The 22,424-nt window shown below is 50.3% G+C and overlaps 1 protein-coding gene across 5 annotated transcripts in view; it reads left to right on the forward strand.

The window, feature by feature from the left end:
* XPO6 (exportin 6) overlaps positions 1-4,950 on the forward strand; it is a 97,348-nt gene extending 92,398 nt beyond the window's left edge. For all 5 annotated transcript variants that reach the window (XM_039884674.1, XM_039884675.1, XM_039884677.1 and 2 more), the window contains 3 exons: positions 1,557-1,655; positions 1,820-2,050; positions 4,444-4,950. In XM_039884674.1, the coding sequence (XP_039740608.1) occupies positions 1,557-1,655; positions 1,820-2,050; positions 4,444-4,545 (432 nt within the window). In that variant the 3' untranslated portion in view covers positions 4,546-4,950. The remainder of the gene's footprint in view (positions 1-1,556; positions 1,656-1,819; positions 2,051-4,443) is intronic.
* Positions 4,951-22,424: the final 17,474 nt, after the last annotated feature.

Consider the following 22,424-nt stretch of genomic DNA (forward strand, 5'->3'; position numbering starts at 1 on the left):
GCCCCCGCCCCCACGCACACACGCACGCACGCACACGCATGCCTGCGTGCACACACTCCCTCTGGAAAAGCACATGCCCTGCCTCTGGTCTCTGCAGTCACTTTGCTGCGCTCCTACCTCCAGCGCTCCGTGTGGGCTTGAGTTTAGAGTATTAGGTGTTTGTCTCTTCCTGCCTCCCTCTTAGACTCTGTCCTTGCTTTTAAGACTTCTTTGGCAGACTGATTCCTGGTCCCATACTCAGCACTGGTAAAAGCCACTTTGGAAAACAATTTCATAGTTTGGCAATTTCTGATAAAGTTAAACATGTATTTATTATATGACCTAGCAATTCCACTTCTAAATAATTTAAGGTGCCTGAAAACATGTATTCATATAACCTGTACACAGATGTTTATAGTTATTTTTTTTCATAATAGCCAAAGCTAGAAACATTCCAAACGTCCATCAGCTGGTAAATGGGTAAACCATTTTGCTACATGCATGTAAGGGCCTGCTACTCAATAAAAAGGCATGTATGATTATACAGATGACAGCATTGACTCCCAGATACATCATGGTAGGCGAAAGACGCCAGATCCAAAAGGCTGCATACTACGTATTCCATTATGTGGCCTTCTGGAAGGCACAGCTAGAAGGACAGGAAACGAGCAGTGGTTGTCCAGGGGTCGGGGGAGGACTGCCTACACATGGGGCCTGAGGGAACTTTCTGAGGAGCTGGTGGTGTCCTGTGTCTTGATGAGGGTGCTTAGATGGTTGGATGTGTTCAGGATTATATAATGGTGAACCTCAAAAGCTTGCATTTTACTCTGTTATATTTCATAAATGTAACTTTAAAAAAATAAATGAATGAAAACCATTGGGCATCATGGAGATTCCCATCACTGCAGCAGGGGTTACAAGACCCTTCTTGAGCTTAGGAGCCCAGGGACAGAATGACAAAGCAGTCGCTAGCTTATTCTAGGGAGGTGTCCTGTACCCCACTGGGCTTGCATTTCAGTGGCCTATCCCACTCTTCCCACACTATTGGAGCAGGACCCTTTGTGGGTCTTTTTTGGGGGAGAGTTGTTTTTTCCTTTGAACTAATAACTTTTATAGCTCAGGAATTGCAAAGCAGTTTAAAAATTTGCTGTTGCTTAACCCCAAGGCAGAGGCAGTCAGTCGTAAAGGAGCCTCTAAGGGATTGTGGGATGCCAGGGAGAGGGTGGCTCATGGAGTACAAGTGGTTGGCTCCAGGGCAGGATGACGTACTTGACTACTGCTGTTAGCTTCCTATTTCAAAGATAAGTCCTATGAAGGGGTCTAGAGTTTTATTACAAAAGGTGCAGGATGAGACCAAAAGAAGAAGTGAGGCCCAGTGGAGAGGGCTTAGAAGCATTCCAAAGATCTGACCAGATGGGCCAAAAGACTTGAGGCAGGTGACCCCCTCGCCCCACTGTTGGCATAAGGAGCCACTTGCGGAGTATCAGTTCTTCTGGCACGGTGGGATGTGCAGAAAGGCTTTGTCTGAGGATGTTTAAAAGCTGCTTATAGAATGGTGGTCTTATTTCCTTGGCCAGGCTTTTGGACAGTCCTTTCTTCAGCCTGACATCCACCTATTTAAACAAAATCTCTTCTACTTGGAGACTCTCAACACCAAGCAGAAGCTGTACCACAAGGTAAGTGCCCGTCTCTCAGAAAGGTTCCTTCGTCGGAGGTGTCAGAGGCTCGGGCTGAGTCCCACCCTTCTCAGGTCAGTAGCGGGGAGCATGAGGTAGGCTGGGACCTGGACAGGTCCGGAGTGAGCCACAGCCATCTCTTACCCTGGGCTCTTTGTCTGCAGAAGATCTTCCGGACCACCATGCTGTTTCAGTTTGTGAACGTGCTGCTGCAGGTCCTGGTTCACAAGTCCCATGACCTTCTGCAGGAAGAGATCGGCATCGCCATTTACAACATGGCCTCTGTGGACTTTGATGGCTTCTTTGCAGCCTTTCTCCCTGAATTCCTGACCAGCTGTGATGGCGTGGATGCCAACCAGAAAAACGTGCTGGGGCGGAATTTCAAGATGGATCGGGTGAGGAGAGAGAGACCAGGCTGAAGGGAGGGTGGGCATGGGCTGTCAGGCCTGGCACCTGTTCAGCGAGGAGGGGGCAGGCTGCCTCGGAGTGTGCTTTGTAACCCTGGTGGCTCTGAGGTAGCTAGTGCAGTACCTGGATGACTCAGTGCTATGGCTGGATTGAAGGGTACGGGCTTGCCTCAGTTTAGGCTTCAGCAGCACCTGTGTTCTTCATCTTACCTGCTGGGCCCCAGATTTGGCCTCAGCAGTCCAGCTGCTTTGTCTCGGCTTCTTGGTAGTTACTACCGTTGCGCACACTTCTGACCACTGCCCAGCACTATTTCCTTATGGGTCGTGAGCCAGTATAGCCTGAGCTTACAGATAGGCTGAGAAGATTGGTGTTTAGGAGCTGCTCTCTGGGTCCTCAGGCTCAGAGACGGGACCCTTGCTCTTCCCAGACCCGGGGAAGGTCTGATGGGCTGTTCCCACCTGTGCAGCACCTTGGGTGGGAGTCGGGGTGGTGACAGTTGTGGATGCACATGGAGCCATCATTGCTGGTGTATCTGGGCCCTTGCCTCCCTCCTCCTTCCTGTCTCAGCTGTTCAGTTTCTGCCGCTTGCTGGCCAGCTTTCCCTGGAACTTTTGCTATGGGAAAAGTAATTTTCATCTCTTCACCACTTCACACTTGATAAAATGGAGTCTCTTTTGCTCACATCCTCTTGGTGTTCCTGGCTTGATTCCTGTGCTTGCAGCCTGTCCACAGTTTCACTTCAGTCTTCAGATTTACACGTTGCTTTTGCTGGAGCAAACTACTTCCTCCTTGCTTGTCTTGGCTGTGATATGTCAGGACTGTTTTTTCTTAGACTCAGTTCCTGTTTTTCTTTGTCTTAGAATCTTTCTTTCCTTGGCAATAACCTTGTTCTCTCTTGAGCTTCTTGAAGTTCACTTCAGCCACTTGGGTATTTTCCCTTCCTTTTCCTAGAGGCCAAATCTTAATATTTAATCATCAGTTTCTACTGATGTCATTACTGATGTCGTTTGATCTCAGTCAATTCTTGATTTTAAGCAGTGGTTTTCAAATCTAGTCATGCATCCAGAGCACCTGGGATGCTTGTTAAAAGTATGGGAACGTATTCATGTGCTCCATCCACCAGGAAATTCAGATTTGGCATTTGGGAGCCACTGATTTAAAAGACATCCTTTGATTTGATTTCTTGAGGATGAAGTAAAGGAATCAGTGCCTTCATTCACTGTGTATTTGAAGCTCGCTGCCTCTCAGGTACCTGGCCAGGTGTTGGGACACCACCAGTCTCTGTCTTCAAGGAGTCTTGATGGGAGAACAAGCAACAGCGCCCTCTGTGGACCACACTGGGCTTTCCAAAGTCCTGTTGTTAACCTTAGTTCTCAAATGAACCCAGGCTCAGGAAGGTCGACAATTCTAGAACTTGGGAATGGCAGAGCCAGGAAGCAGGAGTCAGAGCTGGGTATCCTGGCTCCAGAGCCTGCACATACTGTCACAAGCAGGGTGGGCCAGGACGCTGTGAGAGGTCGGAGCGGAGGCACTGACCCTCTGGCTAGGGCCTGGAGGGAACAGGTTTCCCAGGTGCCCCGTTGGCAGAGGTGGGCCTCGTGCCGCAGTCTGAGGAGCGGTTAGCCAGCTAGTCGGTGGGGCGGAGGGCTGGGAGTGTCTTCATCTGTTTTCTGAGCCTTGTCCTATCACCCAGGTTTCAGGAGGGATCGTGTTGGCTCCACTAGCCAGGCAGGGAACTGATCCATGTGTTACTCTGTGTTCGGACCCACAGTTTGGCATTCAGTAATCCCAAACTAAAGATGAGGATGCAGACCTTGACGGTCTCTTAGTATTGCTTGGCGGAGTTTGGGGGGCCCTCTCTGTGTGTAGTCTGTGGCCTTGTAGGCCAGGTGTTGGATGCATGTGAGCACTGGCCAGTGTGTGACTTTTGAAGAGCATGGCCTGCCTGGGCCCTGGGTGGAGGAGTCTGGACGCGGCCCAGCTGGCTGTGTCAAAAGAGAGGTGAGCACTGGCAGCCATGCCAGTGTCCCCGCTTCCTGTCTTGTCATCTCTCTGTGATTCACCATTTTCATCCTTCAAATGGTGGTGCTAAGAGGACCTGTCCCACAGCCTTGTGACGAGGATGGCAGGAGCGAGTGTCTGAGACCCTGGGCCGGAGCCTGGCCCAGGGTTGTGCGCCGGGGAGAAGCTGATTGCTGCTCTTCCCGCCACAGGGCCTTTGCTCACGCTCACGCCTGGTGTGCGAAGGAGTGGAAATGGCTAGTTATGTAAAATGTTCACAGGGCTCTGGAGCACACTCTGGGCCGGAGGCGGTGGTGGGTAGGTGGGTGACTTGGGGTGCTGGGTGCGGCCAGGCTGCAGCTGTGTCCCTGCCTTCCAGGACCTGCCCTCGTTCACCCAGAATGTGCACAGGCTGGTCAACGACCTGCGTTACTACAGACTCTGCAATGACAGTCTGCCCCCTGGCACTGTGAAGCTCTAGGCGTGGCCTGCTTACCTCCTAAGGGACACGAACTCCTGCCGCTGCCACCTGCACCACCTCGCCTTCCGCCACAGATGTCTCCCAGACAAGTCTTGGCTACTCCTTGGATTCTCACCACACCCTGAGCCGTGTTGCCTGCCCTCTGCCCCTCCTCCACTCTCCTCTCCTGCTGCCCACCCAGCAGAACTGGCTTCAGGGTGTGTCTTAGCACTGGCTGGAGTGCCCAGGGCGTTGGGCAGGTGGAGGGCCATGTGGCCAGGTACCAAGGAGGCACCGGGAAATCCTCTGGGGTGGTCCATGCAGATCATGCGTATATCAGTCATGAGACAGAAACGCCAAGGACAGCTTATGACAGTGCCACCTTCTCACCATTCCACCTCCCTACCGCTCCCCGGCCCAGCCGGCTCAGGAGAGACAGACATGATGTCGGAACTATTTTGGCACTTCTCTCAAGCCTCCCTCCAGCCCTCCAGTTGCCTTGAAGTCTCTGCTCTCTTTGTTAGAGATTTGCAGACTCATGGTTTTTTCTCGTTTTGTTTTTGTTTTTGTTTTTTTTTTTTGGTTTTCTCATCATTCCATTGTGATATTAAGAAACTAAGAAGCTTAATGAAAAAATAAAATGCTTATGTTGTTATATAAATGCTGGTTAGGGAGCTTCTTTCTACTCAGCCTCCTCAGGGCCAGCATCCAGGTGAGGGGACCGTCCTGGTGCGGGGACAGGGAAATGAGGGATGAGGCCCATGTCTGTGCCCCGGGAGAGCATCAGAGGAGGACCAGCCTGTGTGGGGTCTGCCTGCATCCCACCCTCTTCTAGACAACGTCTTTAAGCTGTGTGAAGACACAGGGTCCCCATTTCTCATATTTAAAGAGTGAGGGGATCTTGATCTCACAACCTAGTGGTGGAGGTGAGCGTGGAGTCAGGGGCGTGCCCATCCTCCTCAAACTGTGGGTTTCCACTCTTCCACCTCTCAGAGAGTGGGTCCCTCCCCAAGATGCCCAGCTGGGCACTGTCCCTCAGTGGACCGAAGGGAGGTGGCTATTTTTTGATGGACTGAGAATAGTGGTTGGAGAGGGGAGGGAGGGTGTAGCTGTGTGAGGGGTGAGGAGTGGGTGAGACCGAGGGCTTATTGGTGTGTCAGGGCAGGGATCTTGCCCAGTCATTGTGGGTGGAAATGACACTTGTCCTCAAAGTTTCTGGATGATCGATCAGCAGCTCCTCCTGTGCTAGCTGTCACAATGATGGCACAGGACTGGGGTAGGTTCTCCACACCCAGCAGGAAGAGGTTTGCTCACTTGAGAGTGTTCCCTGAAGGGGGAGGGTGGTCCTGGGCATGTTGGTAGAACTGGGGAGGAGGAGAGTTGGGGGCTGATGGCTTCTACTTCTGAGGTCTTTGTAAGAGTCACTTTGGTGTGGTGGTGGTGGGGTTGGGGGTAGGATCCTGGGCTGGGTTTGGGGGGTTGGAGAAAGAGATAGATGCAGCCCCTTGCTTTGCGTCAATCAGCCTCCCAGTTGCAGATAGTCCCACTTCAGAGTTCAGAGAGGAGAGAATTGAAACTCCAGTTGCTCTTCTGCAGAAAGGAATTAATAGGCAATTATTCTTGAGCTATAAATACTACCTCACCTGCTTGCTAGAGAAGGCCAGGAGTGTCGTCTATGCCTGAGATTAAGGAAGGGCTTTTTGAATGGCTGGAGATGGAGAGGGTTTTGTCACCAGCGGGCCCTACCCTTGGACAGAATACAAAGCAGGACTTGGGATGGTAGAGAAAAGGCTATGGGAAGTAAGGTGGGCTGGGATGGAAGATTTTGAGCTAAAACTGATAGACATGGCCCAGTTCGTGGGTTGTGGTGAGCTCCCAGTCCTTGGTGGTGTGCAAGCAGAGGCTGGGTAACCTGTAGAAAGGGTCTCCTCTGGGAGGGAGGTCAGACAGATCTCTGATCTGATTCCTCTGTCTGCAGTGCTCCACATAGGGCCTGGCACAGAGCAGGACTTAAGAAGCTTGGGTGGAATTAGATGAGTTCTCAGGCCATTGAGAAATCCAGAAATTGTCTTTGCAATCTGAGGAAAGGGCTAGAGAAAGAATGGCAGGGGGTTTTCAACCAGGTGGGCTGCTCTCCTTGCCGCCTTTGACTGTGAAGAGGCTATTCTAGTGCCCATGTCTTGCTTTTCCAATTGGTTTATGTCAGTTACATTTTCCAGAGGATCCAATGAAACGTTTATCTTCACGATTTTCAGCATTTTCCTCCACTGCTTTCCACTGGCCTCATGCAATGGAGGGTTAACTTTTAATAGCCATATTTTTCTCCTGACTATAAAATGTAGAATAATAAGTGAAAAATGCAGAAAATAAATTTGTCTAATCCCACTGCCCATGATTAATATTTTTGAGTTAATTTTTTTTACATATTTTTCTATATGTGCAAATACATATGATTTTTCTTTTTTCTTTTTTTTTGTAAAATTGAGCTCCTGTTGTTTTATAGTCTCCTTTTTACTCAACATGTTTTGATCATTTTCTCATGTTAAATATTCTACTCAAACCTGATTTTTAATGGCAGATGGTGTTCCATTGTAAGGATATACCATACTTTGCTTAATTTTTCTTTATTACAAATGGCACTGCAGTGTCTAATTTTTGGTGTTTTTCCGGTGATTTCCATAGGTTCAATTCCTAGAGGTGAAATTGTGGAGTCACATGTTTTTGAGGCTTGTGGTAGCTATTGCTGGGGCCTGGTTTCTAATGTGAAGATGGATCTAAGTTACAGATTTCAGAGTTGCAAAATATCTGAGCTGAAAGGCTCTGTTGAGACCACTGACAAAATCAGCCCCTGGTTTTGTGGATCTGGAGGACTCTGATGCTCAGGGCCCCTGGCTGGTTAGTGGTGGGGTCTGACCAGGCCTCCTGGACACTTCTGAGCAACATACTATTCCTGAGTGTGACATCTCTACAGGGTGCTGGGACCAGGGAGAGGAAAGGAGCTGATAGTTCTAGTTGGCTCCTTGGGCCTTGACAGGAACTATGATCCATAGCGGTCCATTAATTTAACAAACATTATTTGTTGAATACCTCTATAAAGCCAGGTGCTGGCTGCAAGTGAAGAATTTGGAGATTAATAAAAGACACAGCCTGTGCCTGCAAGGAATTCACAGACTCCTGGGGAGACAGGCAAACAAGATGGTTGCAGAGTGGTGTGTGTTAAGTACTGTGATGGGGGTTGGGAGTACGAGAAGTAAATAGAGGGTTGTAGAACTAGGGCAGAGGATCAGGGGAGGCTTCGGAGCAGGTAGCAATCATCAGACAGTGGGCAGGTGGGTGGAGAAAGGGCGAAGACAAGTGTGATGGCATCTTAAGGCTGGTGAGCAGGCGGGAGTTGCCTGAGACATTTTAAGGTTGCTGTGAAACTTTGATGGGCAAATGAGTAGAGTGACTATAATTTTTTCCCTAAACCAGGATGTGTTAAAAAGAGACAGTATCAGCAATAGTTCTGGGACAACAGGGACTTCTGGTCTTCCTGGTCCTGGAAGAGAAAGTGCCTGGCTCATCGAGGCTTTTCATGTCACCAAAGATGGGAGATGACGGCCAGCCCCAGCATTTCCTTTCCACTTCAGATGCAGCAGCCTGGCTCCTGGGGAGGAGTCGGCTCTGAACTGGCCCCCAGACAGACACATAGATGATGGGCAATATTTTCTTCTGTGCAGTGAGCTTTTTGGTGAGTGTGATTCGATCACTTTGGGTCGTCTGTGGACCCGCTCTGGGGGAAAGCTGAGATCTTTCCTGACCCTCCCAGACTAAGCTAGCTGTCTTCTTCCAAATCCTCCTCCTCCTCAGCTCTCCTGAACTCCTCTTGACAGTGAGGGGCGTCCTCGTTGCCCCCCGGCACCTGTGTCTGCTCTTGTCATTGGCCCCTGTGGTGTCCCCCACTGAAATGAGAACCTCCTGAAGGCAGGAGATTGGTCTCTGTCTCCAGCACTCAGTGTAGGGCTTGGCCTGAAGCAGGTCCCCAAAGATCTTGAGTGTGTGAAGGTTTTCCAGATTTGTTCAAATGGGTTTTTCCTCACAAGAGGAAGCCTGGAGTTACACTGAGGTGTCTTCTGACTAATTTTTAACACAGCGACGCCACATCCTTCGTATCTGCTCAGAACGCCTGGCCTTACCTTTTAGGGCTCCTTAGGGAAAATCACTCGAGTAAATGGCTCTTCAGTGAAGGATTTCTTTAGCTCAAGGACTCCCTTTTCCGCTCTTTCCTGTCTGCATTATTGGAATCATCTTTAAAAAGCGATGTTAGTGAGTTGGCTCAGGCCCTGGGAGTTGGTGGGGTGGTGGAGTCATAGCAGACTTGGGTTATGCAGCCTCCCAGGTCTAGGCTGAGAGCCCTTCGTAGTGCCAGCCAGAAGATGACTTGGGCCCCAGGGACTCCGAAGGGCATAGGGAGCACTTAACGGTCAGTCGAGGGTCAGCCCTGGGGTCGAGGGGTCGGAGGGTAGAAAGTGTTTTAAATGAAACATCCAGAAGCTCCTTAGGCCTGACATAGGTGGGCATTTCGTCAACAGGTATGTTAAAGAAAAAAGGCTTAGCTTTCCCTCCCTCCTCTTTATTGTAGAAATAATACATGTTCCTTGTAGATAAGACAAAAAGAAAATGAAAATCTTGTCATTTAATGACTCCGTAGTGGTCTTCCAGGCCTTTCCTTACATTTATATATGCAGACCCATCCCCACACCACTCAGGGGGAATAAGGTCACATTACCTGTGTGGCAGTGTTCTGCCCCTTGCTCTCTGCACACATACACACCTTTTAGTGGGGCACTGGAGACCCCAGCTGCCTACTGCTGTTTCAGCCTAAGCCACAAGGGGCCAGTGAGGTGGAAACATCCTCTAGAACATTGTGGGAAGTGATTGAAGTGATCGGGCTCTTGTCTCGGGCCTGTGTTGGTGTCCAGAGCTAGCCTGTGGGGCTCAGGCCAGAGTCGAGAAGCCAAGTCAGAGACTTGTTGTGGTTCTTGGATCCCTGAGGAAGGCAAATCCCCATTATGCAGATATGGAGCCTGAAGTCCAGAGGCTGCAACCTGCCCCCGCCCGCCTCTCACCTTCCCACCTCTCCCCTGTGCCACAGGAGTTGATGATCCCTGAGCTCCCGGCAGTTGGCGACCTTGCTTCCAGCCTCTGAAGAGCACTGGAGTAGGAGTGAATCAGACTCAGAAGGAAGGATGTGTGAGGCGTCTCAGCCTTCCCCGTCTCAACCTTCCTGTGCCCGGCCTGCCTGGAGGGAAGGGGGCAGGAGCCCTGAGGAAGCGCTGGGGGCTTTTATTACGTTAATCACCTGTATTGTGGCATTTCCAGAAATGGTTCCTGCATCCCTGCTGTAGGAAGAGAGAAGCATCACTGCCTCCCAGGTGCAGGCCTGCTGGGCCTTCTGCGGGTTCCCACTTCCTTAGGGTTCCCCTGTCTTCAGAGCAAATGCTTACAGATGAGGAGTTTGAGACTCAGAGAGGAAGTGACTTGCCCAGGGCCACATAGCAAGTTGCTAGCAAAGCTGGGGTCCACTTTCAGGTCCGAGTGGCTCTAGAGCCCACATTCTTTCTGTTGTACCTGGGCTCACAGAGTCAGCCTCCTCTCAGCCACTGGGGAAACCTCAGTCCACCAAGGGGCCTGGGAAGTCCCTCTTGTGTTCGTGGCAGTCATTCCTAAGCTCTTACCTGATAAGTCAAAGAGACAGGACTTTTCTCACTGTTCCCATTGAACCTGGAGGACAGTGAGGCCCAGAGGGGTTATGGAGCTTGCCCAAGGTCACACAGCTGGAAAGTGGCAGAGCAGGAATTCCAGCCAGGTCTGTAGGATTCCAAATTCTGCTTCGTTCCTTGCTAGGGGTGCTGTGGCAGATGTGTTGTTTTCTGCTTCTCGACAGACCTGAGTGGAGGCTCTTTGTTGGTATTGCTGCTGGAGGAAGACCAGAGCCTGAGCTGGCTGTGGGGAGCAGGAAGCTGAGAGCTTGAAGTCTGGGGCTCACGGGATTTGCCATGCCTGCTGGTCCTGTCCCTTTCCCTCTCAGGGCATGGCAGGGACTGAAGCCAGTGCCTGTGAGGGGTGGGCCTTCCTGGAGCACAGAAAGGCTTCACACCTAGTTGATTCTGCTTTTCCTGAGGGCTTTGAGAGCTGTTTGCAAAATCAGTTTGCAGGTGACTCAGGTGAGGCTGCTCTTTGGGGAGGCTCCAGCACTCTGGCCCGCCCCAGTACAAGGCTTCTTGGGGTTATTCTGTGGACAGCAGTTGTGGGGTTAAAGGCCAGCTGTGTAGGTTTCCCTCAATATGACAATGCATGTGTGACCCGCCATCAGCTCAAAGACGTGTGCGATCTGTGCATCACCCTCCTATTCCTCCTTTCAGTCCATCGCTTACCAAGGGTCTCCTCCGTGACAGGTACTGGGTCAAGGACTAGGCATGAAGCATAGATAACATATGAGTCCTACTCTCCAGAGAGGGAGGGGAGGGTCCTACTGTGCCATGTGCTTTCCGTAATAATAGTTACGCTAGTGTGTGTGTGTGCGCGTGTGTGTGTGCATGCGTGCGTGTGCACATGTATGCATGCATGTGTGTAGTAGGGTGGTCCTCTATACCGTGACCTGACTCAGATGTGCACAAAACAAACGTGTTTCTATAACTGATATCATTTTACTCTGGACAACTGGTGGCAGGAAAAATATATATTTTTAAATTTGCCAAAAATATTTGCCCACCAACCTAAGTGCCTATCAATAGATGATTGGATAAAGAAGAAGTGGTATGTATATACAATGGAATATTAGTCATAAAAAGAATGAAATCTTACCATTTGTGACAACATGGATGGGCCTATAGGGTGTTAAGCTAAGTGAAACAAGTCAGACAAAGACAAGTACCAGATGATTTCACTAATATGTGGAATCTAAAGAACAAACCAAACGAACAAACTAAACAGGAACTCAGAGAAACTCCAGATGGGAGGGGGACGGGGGATGGGTGAAAAAGGTAAAAGGATTAAGAAGAACAAATTGGTAGTTACAAAATAGTCATGGGGATACAAAGTATAGCAAAGGGAATAGAGTCAATAATATTGTAATAACTATGTGTGGTGCCAGGTGGGTACTAGACTTACCAGGTGGATCACTTCATAAATTATGAATGGCTAACCACTATGTTGTACTCCTGAAACTAATGTAAAATAATATTGAATGTCAACTGTAATTGAAAAAAAAAAAAGTCCTAAAATAATTTGCTTGCTAACCAGAAACCATTCTCTCCAGATTTAAAACCAGCTCTTCTGGGTAAAATATTCACTTAAAGTTCAAACGTTAGACAGGCTTTGTGAGAATTTCAAAAGGCACCTCTTTTTCCAAGCAGGTATAGCTCTGTGCCAGGAGGAGGGCGGGCAAGATTTATACCTGCGCTTCCTCTTTCGGCCAGGCCTTGGACAGTGAGCAGCCTGCATGGCTATCCATGGTGGATGTGTCAGACTATCCATCGGAACTGTCTTAAGAGATCTCCTTTCCTCCTAGTCCCTCTTTCCAAGATGGCTTTCAGGGGAGGCAGCTTATGTGTCTTTATGGGGTTGGGAGAAGGACATCTGGCCCTTGTTTTGGACTTTGGGTCCTGAGACCAAAAGACCACTCACTATGAGATGGTCATGGTCCCCTCAAGACTGAATATCCAAAATTGACTCAATTCTGTATCTGAGGCTAAGTACGCCTGCGGGCCACACCCCCAGCCTGTAACACCTGGCCTTTCTTTACCAGTCCTCACCAGTACACCATAGGTGAAATGTTAATTAACTTGTCATTGGCACCTGAAACCACCTTCTCTATCAGAGTAGAAAAGCAGAGGGAGGGGGCTTGATGCCTCTGTGCTGTCACTGCGGGGAAGTGGGTGGTAGAGCAGCTCCCGCTTTCTCAGCCCTCCCAGTCTGAGGTGGGTGCTGCAGCCTCTCCCCACCCCTTTGTGGGCCTGTTGTCCCAGGCAGGCCAGGGGTGTCCTCCCCCGACCCTTGAGCCTCAGCTTTCTGTCCTTACCATGAGGACCAGGCCGGCCCCTCCCCGTCTGGCTTGGGTGACTCTCAGTGGCCTCTCTCCATTCCGCAGGCCCTGGGGGTGTAGGCTTTCCGTTTACCCTCAGCCACCCCCAGGGGTCCAGGTACCATTGATCTAGGTAGCTCTGGAGAGGCCATGGAAAGGGAACTGGCAACTGGCTGTGACGTCAGATGGGGTGGAGCCAGAGCTGGGGCACAGGTGGGCATTAGCCCTGCCGGTCAGTTCTTGCTGCCCACAGGAAGGCCTCAGTGGACACCAGCAAGAGCTCGACCAGTGTGGCTCCCCAGGGGTCTGGTGTTTCCTGGTCAGTCTTCTTTCCAGCGGCTCAGATGTTGTAACAGGTGTGGGTCCCCTCCCCCATCTTCACGCTGTGTCTTCCTCTTCTCCCTCTGGCCTCTCTGCTCACCAGCTTCTTCCAACCACCCACGGGTAGAGTTTTGGGGTCAATGCTGGACTCACATCCTCGAAGGGCCAAGAGCCTCATGCCGGCTGCCGAGTAAGGGGCGCTTCATGTCCATATCAAATCATCTCTTACCCTTTGGAGCTGACCGGCAGGACTTGGTGAGAACACCAGGCTGCTCAGGGAAGCCTCAGTCTACCACGAGGGGCTGAACTCCAACCGCGGGCCCGTCCTGCCACCTGCCTCTAAAATCTCCCTGTCTTCCAGCATGCATGCTCTGCCTCCTTCTTCAGGAAGCAGCTTTACTCTCCCCAATACTGGAATCCTATGTGGGCGCATCTGATGGCCAAAGGACATAAGTATTGCCTTCTTCACCAGAGAGATGGACTCATAACAAGAGAATTTCCCCCAGACACAAAGGCTATTTAGATGGTGGGCAGCCGCATGTGTGACCGACCTATGCCCACTAGATGGCCTCACAGTACTTCTGATCCCTAGGACTCCCTTCCATTCAGTTGAGCAACAGGGCTAGGGGGCTGGCCTGGGCCTTCCTGGGGACCCCGCCCTCTGCCTTCTCTCTCCCAGCCCCAGCCCCTCTGGACATGCGAGGCAGCCAGAGGATGGGTGTCGTGGAGCCTGGTAGAAGTTAGAGTCCGTCTGTCCTTGCTGAGGAGGTTGGGGAGTCATGAGAGTCAGACTCGGATGGATCTAGGCTCAAGTTCACACACTAACTGCTTACTAACTGCAGGGCCAGACCCTAAACACTGAAAAAAGTGTTGCCAATCCCCCCCACCTAAGCCCCCTAACAGTACTAAGTAAATTATACCTCAATAAAATGGGGAAAAATGGGGGGAAAAACCCAAAATACAATACTAAGCCATAGAATTCCATTTAATATTTTAAAGTGATGCTACATTCATATGTAGGCTGATTTCTCTCCTGTGCTTCCAAGCACAGGTCAGTCAGCCCAGCTGTGTGACCTCAAGCAAAACGCGTAGGCGCTCAGTTCCTTAGCCCTTACCTATGAGTGGAATTAGTATGAGTTCTTCCCAGGATTGTTGAAGCCTATTCAGCTTTGAGTCTAGGTTGCAGTGATGTATCAATAAACAGTGGTCCTTTGGGCTGTTATTGATATGGGGTTCATTAGGCTGTAACCCATAGCACCGGAGGCCCGATTTCTGGCAGTCAGTGGCAGCCAGGGGCTAGGGGTTCAGTTGAAAGCTCAGAGAGGACCCGAGCCTTGCCCAGCATCAGGGCCGAGCGGGAACTCAATCTTAGGTCTGCTCTTCCTGAGCACCCCTGCTCCGCCTTGGGCTAGTGGTCAGTGAGGCTTTCCTGGGCCTCCCTATGGCCTCCTCCTGCCACTTTTGGGATACAGTTCGTGACTTGGACACACATGCCAGGAGAGCAGAAACTGTTTGAGGAGGCAAAGTATGCATGACCTTCCCGAGATGTATGGCCAACAGCCTCTCTGATCACAGCCAAGTCCAATGCCTAGGAGTCTGAGGACAATGTGAGGAACCAGCCAGATGTGAGAGCCAGAGTTAGAGCCAGAGTTAGAACCTAAAATCCAGGCTTGACTCTGTGAGCCCCTGGGAGGGGTTGTCATGGCAGCAGGGGTGGGTCGTGGTAGCCCAGGTCAGTGGGAAGAAAAGGCTAGGGAGCTAACATTTCTTGAGCACCTACTAACTGATCAGTTTATTGGGGCATTTAATTTACCTGAGTATAACCATGATCTGGTTTCATTTCTTAAAAAATAAGCAGACAGCATAGCTAGAGACTTGGAATTCCGGCTGCCTGGGGTCAAGTCCTGACTCCTTGCTTCCTGCTGTGTGACCTTGGGCAAGTTTCTGATCCTCTCTGCCTCAGTTTCCTCATCTTTAAAATGGAGATATAATAATAATAATAGTATAGGGTTCTCATAAAGATTAAAAGTTACTAAATCTAAAAGCATTAGGCTATGGCTGGCACACGGGAAGCACTGTATATGTCAGCTGCTATCATCATTATTATTTTTATTATTCACATAATTGCCCACAGCTGCACTCCATCCCTCATTGCCAGATGGGCCAGAATACACAGCTTCTGTTGCTTTCTGTCACTAGAATGGTCTCATTTCAGTAGCAGGCTCAGGTGCTCGTTTTCAAATCTTAATCTTTGATTCAATTCAGGGCTCTTCTCTTTGGCCCCTAAAAGTCAGGGCCGGGCCCCAGTGCCCCGTGGGTGTGCAGGTGCTGCTGTCAGGCTCTTCCATACCTTCCTCATCCCTCTACCACTTACTGGCTCCTCTGGGTTGGAGGCATTGCGGCCACTGAAGACGAGGTCCCACATAAGTCGTGGAGCAGAGGCCAGCCTCAGCCGGGATCCCTGTGGCACTGAACAGGTCCCCCCACGGCTCAGTCCTCAGTCCCTTCTCCAGGTCAGGGCTGCCCACCATGTCTTGGTTTTGTGGTCGCAGAGAAGTCCTGTGACCTCCTCTGAGGGCCACAGGGAAGAAATATGATCATCCCGAGGTGCACACCACCACAGGCCCTCAGATCAAGGTCATCTGTGATCCTGGGTCCCTGCAGTGGGCCTCCCACCTTCAGAAGTCTCTAGGCCAGAAATGCCACCGGTGCCCTGGTTCCCAAGTATACCCCAACTCCAGCAGCCAAGCACCATGCTGTCGAGTACTATCGGCCCAGACTCTTCACCCCTCCATCACTTCTCACCTCTCAGGCTCCAAGGAAGCTCGCTCTCTGCCCATGGCTATCTCTCACAGGAGTGTCAGTGTGGGCCTGTGGTGTCTCCAGCTCAGCTGGCTCCCAGCTGGCAAAGAAGAGGCCAGTTCCCCTTCTTTGGAGGCCTCCCTAGTCCGTCCATGCGATTCTCACAGAACCTCCCTCTCTTTAGAATGTGGGGTACTCGTCAGATTTGGACCTTTGCTGCCAAGCAGGGACAAAACAGGAAAACAACCCTACTGGGTGGTCTGTTACCTGAATATTATCTTAATCTCCTCTGCAAAAGTGAGATGCCCACTGGGGGTGCCCGCTTTACAGATGAGACTGAGGGTCAGCAGTGTTAAGTGACCTGCTGAAGGTCATATGTGATAGATCCAGAATCCCAACACAGATGTGTCTGGCATTGGCACCCTTGCTATTGGTCACTGTGTCCTGTCACATCCTGAAGAAGAGAATCTCAGCTGGGCGGGTGGGTGAGCAGCCCTCTCTGGCCACCTCACGGAGCCTGGGCTGAGAAGAGCCTGGGCTTCTGGAAAAAGCTCTTTGGGGTTCCTCTCCTACTTGTTCCCAATCCCCCCAAAAAGTAGTTGCTATATTTATGTCAGATTCGTGGGTGAAGATGGGGCTCTATTCACTAGACGCAGAGGAAAAAAGAGGTGGGCAAGGGCCGCTGTCTGCCTGTCTTTCCTTCTCTCCCTTCTTCATTTCTCTCTTTAGCAAACATTCAGTAACAATTGACTTCATTTCAGGCTCTGCTCTAGGCACACAGACTCCACAGTGAGCAGGACAGGCCTGGTCTTGCCCTTATGTAGCTGGCATTCCAGCACAGGAGACGGAACAGACAGCGAAGGAACAACCTAAACATGGCCATTTTGGATTGTGCCAAGTGGAGACCATGTTGGTGATGGGACACATGCACAGTCCCAAGAGTGGCTACCTTTGGGTGAATACTCAGGGGGTCTCTGAGGAGGCGATCTGGAGCTGGGACTGGATGAGACAACAGGCAGGAGGAGCAGCAGTGCAAAGGCCCTGAGGCAGGAATCAGCTGGGTGTGTTAGAGAACAAAAGGAAGGCCTAAGTGGTTCGAATTTAGAGGGAGAGCGGAGAGTAGTATGAGGTACTATTTGATTATTAAATATGTCCATGTATTATTTTGACATGGATTTCAAACAGTCATGGAAAATCAACAGCAGCACCAACTGGTGCTTCCCCACCCTCGACACGGCCCAGGGCAGGGCTGCTCCAGCCCTTCAGCAGCCCTTGCTGGGGCCACTGTGCCCCCACCCCAAACTGGTGCAGCCTGAACTCTCTCTTGCCTCTCCAGCCTCCCACGGGGACCAGGCAAGGCGGTGGCTCAGAGTGTCTGCTGGCACGATTGCACCCAACAGATCTGCCCATCGTCCACTGGAGCTCGCTTGTGAAGACTGTTTTCTGTGATAATTGACCTGGAAGTCGAAGCAGGACCAGCAGCCAGAGCCTTCTGCTGTTGGAGGAGCTCATTTGCTCTGCAGTCTGGGCGAGGCTTAATTCCGTGTAACCCAACATACTCCCTTTTCCTTCTGTTTTAAGAAAGGCTCTGGGAAGTGCCTGAGGTTTGGGGATCTGGAAATAGCTTTGGATCTCAGCTCTACCACCTCCTGGCTAAGTGACCTCACCCATTGCCACGGCTTATTTACCAAAATAATAGGGGGGAAGAGGATAATCTTAACAGTTCCAAGTTAGGGCTCTGCGGGAACTGAGGTCGCCTGCATTAAGCACCAGAATAGAAAAGAACCACAATGGGAATTATTCCTTCTCACGTGGTGAAGGGGAACAGAGTAGCCCCCTAGCTGACGGTACCCCAAATTATAATCATTCTTCTCTCCTTGTCTTGCTCACTCTCCTCGAGCCACATGGTGACCCCTTGCTGCTCTTCACGTGTCCCCACTCCTCCTCTGTGCACCTCTGCACTTGCCGTGCCCTGTCCCCATGTCTGCGTGGCTCACTGCCTACTTCCCGTGGTCCCTGCTCAGCCTCCTCGGGAACAGCGTCCTCGCCCAGCTTTCGTTTCCTTCACAGCTCTTATCAACACCGGACTTGTTATATTTCTTTCATAAATTTTCGAATGTGTGTGTGTGTGGGGGTTGGGTTGTCATTAGTCTCTCTTTGAAAGAGTGGAAGCTTCTAGAAGGCAAGAAACCACTTGTAGTGGGTTGAATGGTGCCTCCCTGCCACCCAAGAAAAAAAAGCTACGTCTATGTCCCACACCCTGTGACTGCAACCTTGTTTGGAAAAAGAGTCTTTGCAGATCTAATTAAATTAAGGATCTAGAGATGAGGCCATCCTGGGTTATCTAGTGAGCCCTAAATCCAATGACAAGTGTCCTTCTAAGACACACAGAGGAAAAGCTGGGAGCAGAGATAGGAGCGACGCAGCCACAGGGACACCGATGACAACCCAAAGCTGGAGGAGGCAAGGAAGGACCCTCCCCTGAAGCCTGGGGATGGGGCGTGGCCCAGCCATTGACGCCTCAATCTCAGACTTCTGGCCTCTAGAACCGTGAGAGAACACACCTTTGTTGTTTTGAGCCCCCCAGTTTCCAGTACTTTGTTACAACAGCCCCAGGAAGTCAGAACAGTGGGAAGTCAACACCCAGAACAGGGCCCGGACTGTGCAGAGCAGGGCGCGTGCTGTGCACGTCTCTGTTGCAGCTGCCCTGCTCTGAGTGTGAAAGCGGACGCAGACAGTCCTCGAATGAGTGGGCGTGGCTGTGTCCCGAATGGAACTTTATTTATGGACACCAACATTTTTAATTTCATATAATTTCTCTGTGTTAGAAAATACGATCCTTACTTTGATTTTCTTCCCAACCGTTTAAAACTGTAAAAACCATTCATAGCTCGTGGGTTGAACACAAACAGGAGGAGGGCTGGGCTTGGCCTGAGGGCCGCAGTTTGCTGCTTCGCATAGCAGATGCTCAATGGGTATTTGTCGAAGGAACGTTGGAGACGGCAGCTGGGCGCTCCAGTCAAGTAGCCCAGAGACCGTGATGGAGCCATTTTCAAACTAAACTCCTTGTGGGGCCCTGTGAACTGTTTAAGGCCGATACCCCTTAGAGGGCAGTGAGGACATTTGAGGGCTGAGAGGTCACTCGGGTGCCTGGCTGGGGAGGGTGTTCCCAGGTCCTCAGTGCCATGGTGGCTAAAGCGGTGGAGGAGACGGGGGGAGGCTGCGATCGCTCCCTACATGGAATGGGGTGTTGCTGTAGGTTTAGTGAGAGTGGATCCTGGGATAAAGATCTGGATGGAGCTCTGAGGACCATGTAGTCAAAACGCTGACCCAGGGGCGGCAAACCTCAGCGCCTGCTGGGATTAGGCCAGGAGTATAAGTGAGCAAAGTTGGTCTGACGTAAAAATGATAGGGAGTGGTGGGGACTGTGGCAAGGTGGGAAGACCACTGCCTGCTTAAGGCAGTTACTTGGCTCCAGCCAATCCTGCTGGTGAGAATGTAGGCCCAGTGATGATGGCATGGTGGCAGAGTTTTAGATTATTCCTGAGAAGCTGGAGAATGAAATTGTTTATATGAAATCTCCTGATTTAAAATCTTGGCTCAAACTGAAAAAAGATCATGCTAAGTTTCTACATGGTAAATAGATATTGTTACACCCATCTTATGGTTCGGAGGGGCTAAGTTGCTTGACTGACAGGATGCAGCTCTAAGATGGCCAATCTGGTGACCTCACAGTCTTCCAAGTGGGGGCCCTGTGTGGCCCCATTCACTAGGTGGAGAGGGAGGGGCTCAGAAGTTCCCAGTTCCCTTCAGCTGGGAGTGCTGGGTCACCTTCAGTCAGAGGGGGCAGAAAGGTGATGTTCAGGTTCTTGGAGGGGAAAAAGCCACACGTGACCCTCTTGAGTTGATGGATAACTGGCTGGGCATGCACTCCTGCGGCTGCTGGAGCGGCTGTCACTCACGTTTGTGAAGGGGGCAGCCCTTCTGCAAAGGAACCTTGGGAAAATGGACTTGGCTGCTGTGCCTGCGTTCTTAGGGGCCGGGAGAGCGCTGTGCATGCGCCTAGCAGACTAGACAGCCCCCTGTGCACACCCCACCTGTCCTCGCCTCTCATTTCACAATTCCGTCAGGGTGGGTGACTGCCCGAATGCGAAAGGATTTGCTCTTAATGAGTCTGTCCAGAATTGCCTTGTTTTTTTGGCGTTGACAAACTATATCCCTTAATAAAAGTTTAATGACTTAATTTAGTGAGAGAGACATGTAATTCCAGCTCCTCCCACCTTGATCTCAAAGATTATCTCTGGGTGTTGGTCCCAAGAACATTCCTGTGTTTGACTCAGTGCTGTCTTTAGGGGCATTGCCTGCTGAGATTGCCAGCACATCTGTGGGCAGAGGAGCCATCTACTCTCTGGGAAGGCCTCTCTGTCATTGCCACCTTTGCCCCCTCATGGTGGTCATGGGTCATTTTGACTGTCCAGAACCTATTCTCCTGCATCTGCCCTCATCACCTATGGCCAGTTCTTTGCAGACCTTGCAGCTTCCATCTTTGCCTTCTTAGCCCCTAAGACTGCTGTGCAACCAAGAAGCCCAGTCTAGCTGACCGCAGAGAAGGGCTTGCGTGGAGGAGAACCAAGGCACCCAACCAGCACAGTGCCAACTGCCAGATGTGCCAGCGAGGTCATCCTTGACACTTTAGCCCCTGGTAGAGTGATCAGAAGACTGCAGTCACGAATGTTGCTGGAGAGAGGATCAGAGCCGCCCAGATTCCAACCTTTAGAACCATGAGAAATAATCATTTCTGCCTGACGCCACGGAGTTTTACGAATTTGTTATGTAGCAAGAGATAACTGCTGTAGCCACCTCTCTCTTAGTCTCAGCCATGACATTTGGGTGGGGACTGACCCAAACACAGCTTTAGGGGTAAGTCTTGGCCGGCTCAGGCCAATGGGAGCATCCATTCTCTCTGTCCCCAGGGAGATGTCAGGAACTGTTTGTTGGGGCTTCCTAGAAAGAGAAACTTCCCACTGTTTGAGAAAGAGCTGGTGTGGTGTGAGAATGTGGGGTCAGGATCCAAGGCAGCCATTCATTGCCTGGGGAGAGCCTGGAACTTCTGGGCGCTGTCCACGTGCAGCCAGGCAGCGGGGGGTTGGAGAAGATGCTGCAGGAGGGACACCAGAGGCTTGAGGGGACCTAAGCCCTCGGCATCTCTGAGCTGCTAGATCAAGCCACACCTAGAGGAAGACTCCCCCTCGACTTTCCAATCATACAGGCCACTTCGTATGGGTTAAGCCAGCCCCAGAGGACATACTTTCCTTCAAGGAGTGTCACAGTACATTCAGGGGATGTATTCACATTTTTTTTTTTTTTTTTTACAGTTGAGGCCTGTGGAGACAAAGAAATATGTCAAGGGATGTGCATCAGAGTTGTTTTTCTATTGTAACACTAGAAATAACCTAATTGCAGAACAACAGGAGATTACTTAAGTAAATTGTGGAACATTCCAGTGAGACACTCTGCAGCCATTGGAGTACCGGAAAGGCCATCAGATCTGAATCGAAGTCTTGATGGTTTCTGTTATTTATTTCATGTGTGACCCTAGGCTACTTATGTAACTTTTCTGAATCTCAATTTCTTCCTCCGTAAAGTTGGTACAATAACAGTGCCCACCCATAGAATTTTTTTTGAAAAATTAAAGAGGTATGCGAGGAGCTCAATACAGGGCCTGGAACGTCTCTAAATATTATTAACATCTAATGACATTGAGCCGTGATCATGATATGATTTCAAGTGTAAAAAGCCAGATACAAAACTGAGCATGCAATGTAATTAAATTTCATAAAATGTACATAAAATTTTGCATCAAAACACTGGATTATCCATCGAAATGAATATCAAATAATTGTGGAATTATAGGTAACTTAAAAACTCTTTATCTTTGTATTCTCTAAATTTTTTAACAACATATTATCTTTATAATTAGAAGAAAAAACTATTAAAAGGGAAGGAAGGGAGGAAAGAAGCTTTTGGGTGATAAAACAGTCACAAAAAGATAGAGAAGCAAGTGTTCTTCTATCTGGCGATGAACTGTTGACCAATGGTAGGCAGTCTCCAAGACGGCCCCCAGTGATCCCTGCCTTCCGTTTTTGACAACTGGAGTAGTCCTTTCCCACACTGTATAGTACTGACTTATGTAACCCAGTGAACCTTATGGAAACAGCAGTGCGTGACATCCGAGGGTAGGTCATAGAAGACATTGCTGCTTCCACGTGCCTTTTCCAAGACCACTCGCTCCGGAGGAAGGCAGCTGCCATGTGTGAGGACACTCAAGCAGCCCTACATGGGTGTCAGCAGGGCAGGGTCTGATGCTTTCTGCCAACAGCCAGCATGAGCTTGCTGGCCAGCCATCTTGGCAGTGAATCCTTCAGCCCCAGCCGAGCTCTCAGAGACTGTCTCCCTGGCTGACATCTTGACTGCAGCCTCACAAGAGACCCTGAGCCAGAACCACTCAGCTAAGGCAATCCTAAATTCCTGACTCAGAGAAACTGTGAGATCATGAGAGTTTCTTGCTGTTGTAAACTGCGGTGTTTGGGGTAATTTGTTACACAGCTATAGATGACACCAGGAGAGAGGAGCCCATATTTATCAAGCACTTGCATTGTTCCAGGAACTGCCAAACATTTTTCATGGCATCATCTCAACATAAACCTCTTAA

This window comes from Pteropus medius, unplaced genomic scaffold (genome assembly GCF_902729225.1).
Source record: "Pteropus medius unplaced genomic scaffold, Ma_sr-lr_union100, whole genome shotgun sequence".
NCBI lineage: Eukaryota > Metazoa > Chordata > Mammalia > Chiroptera > Pteropodidae > Pteropus > Pteropus medius.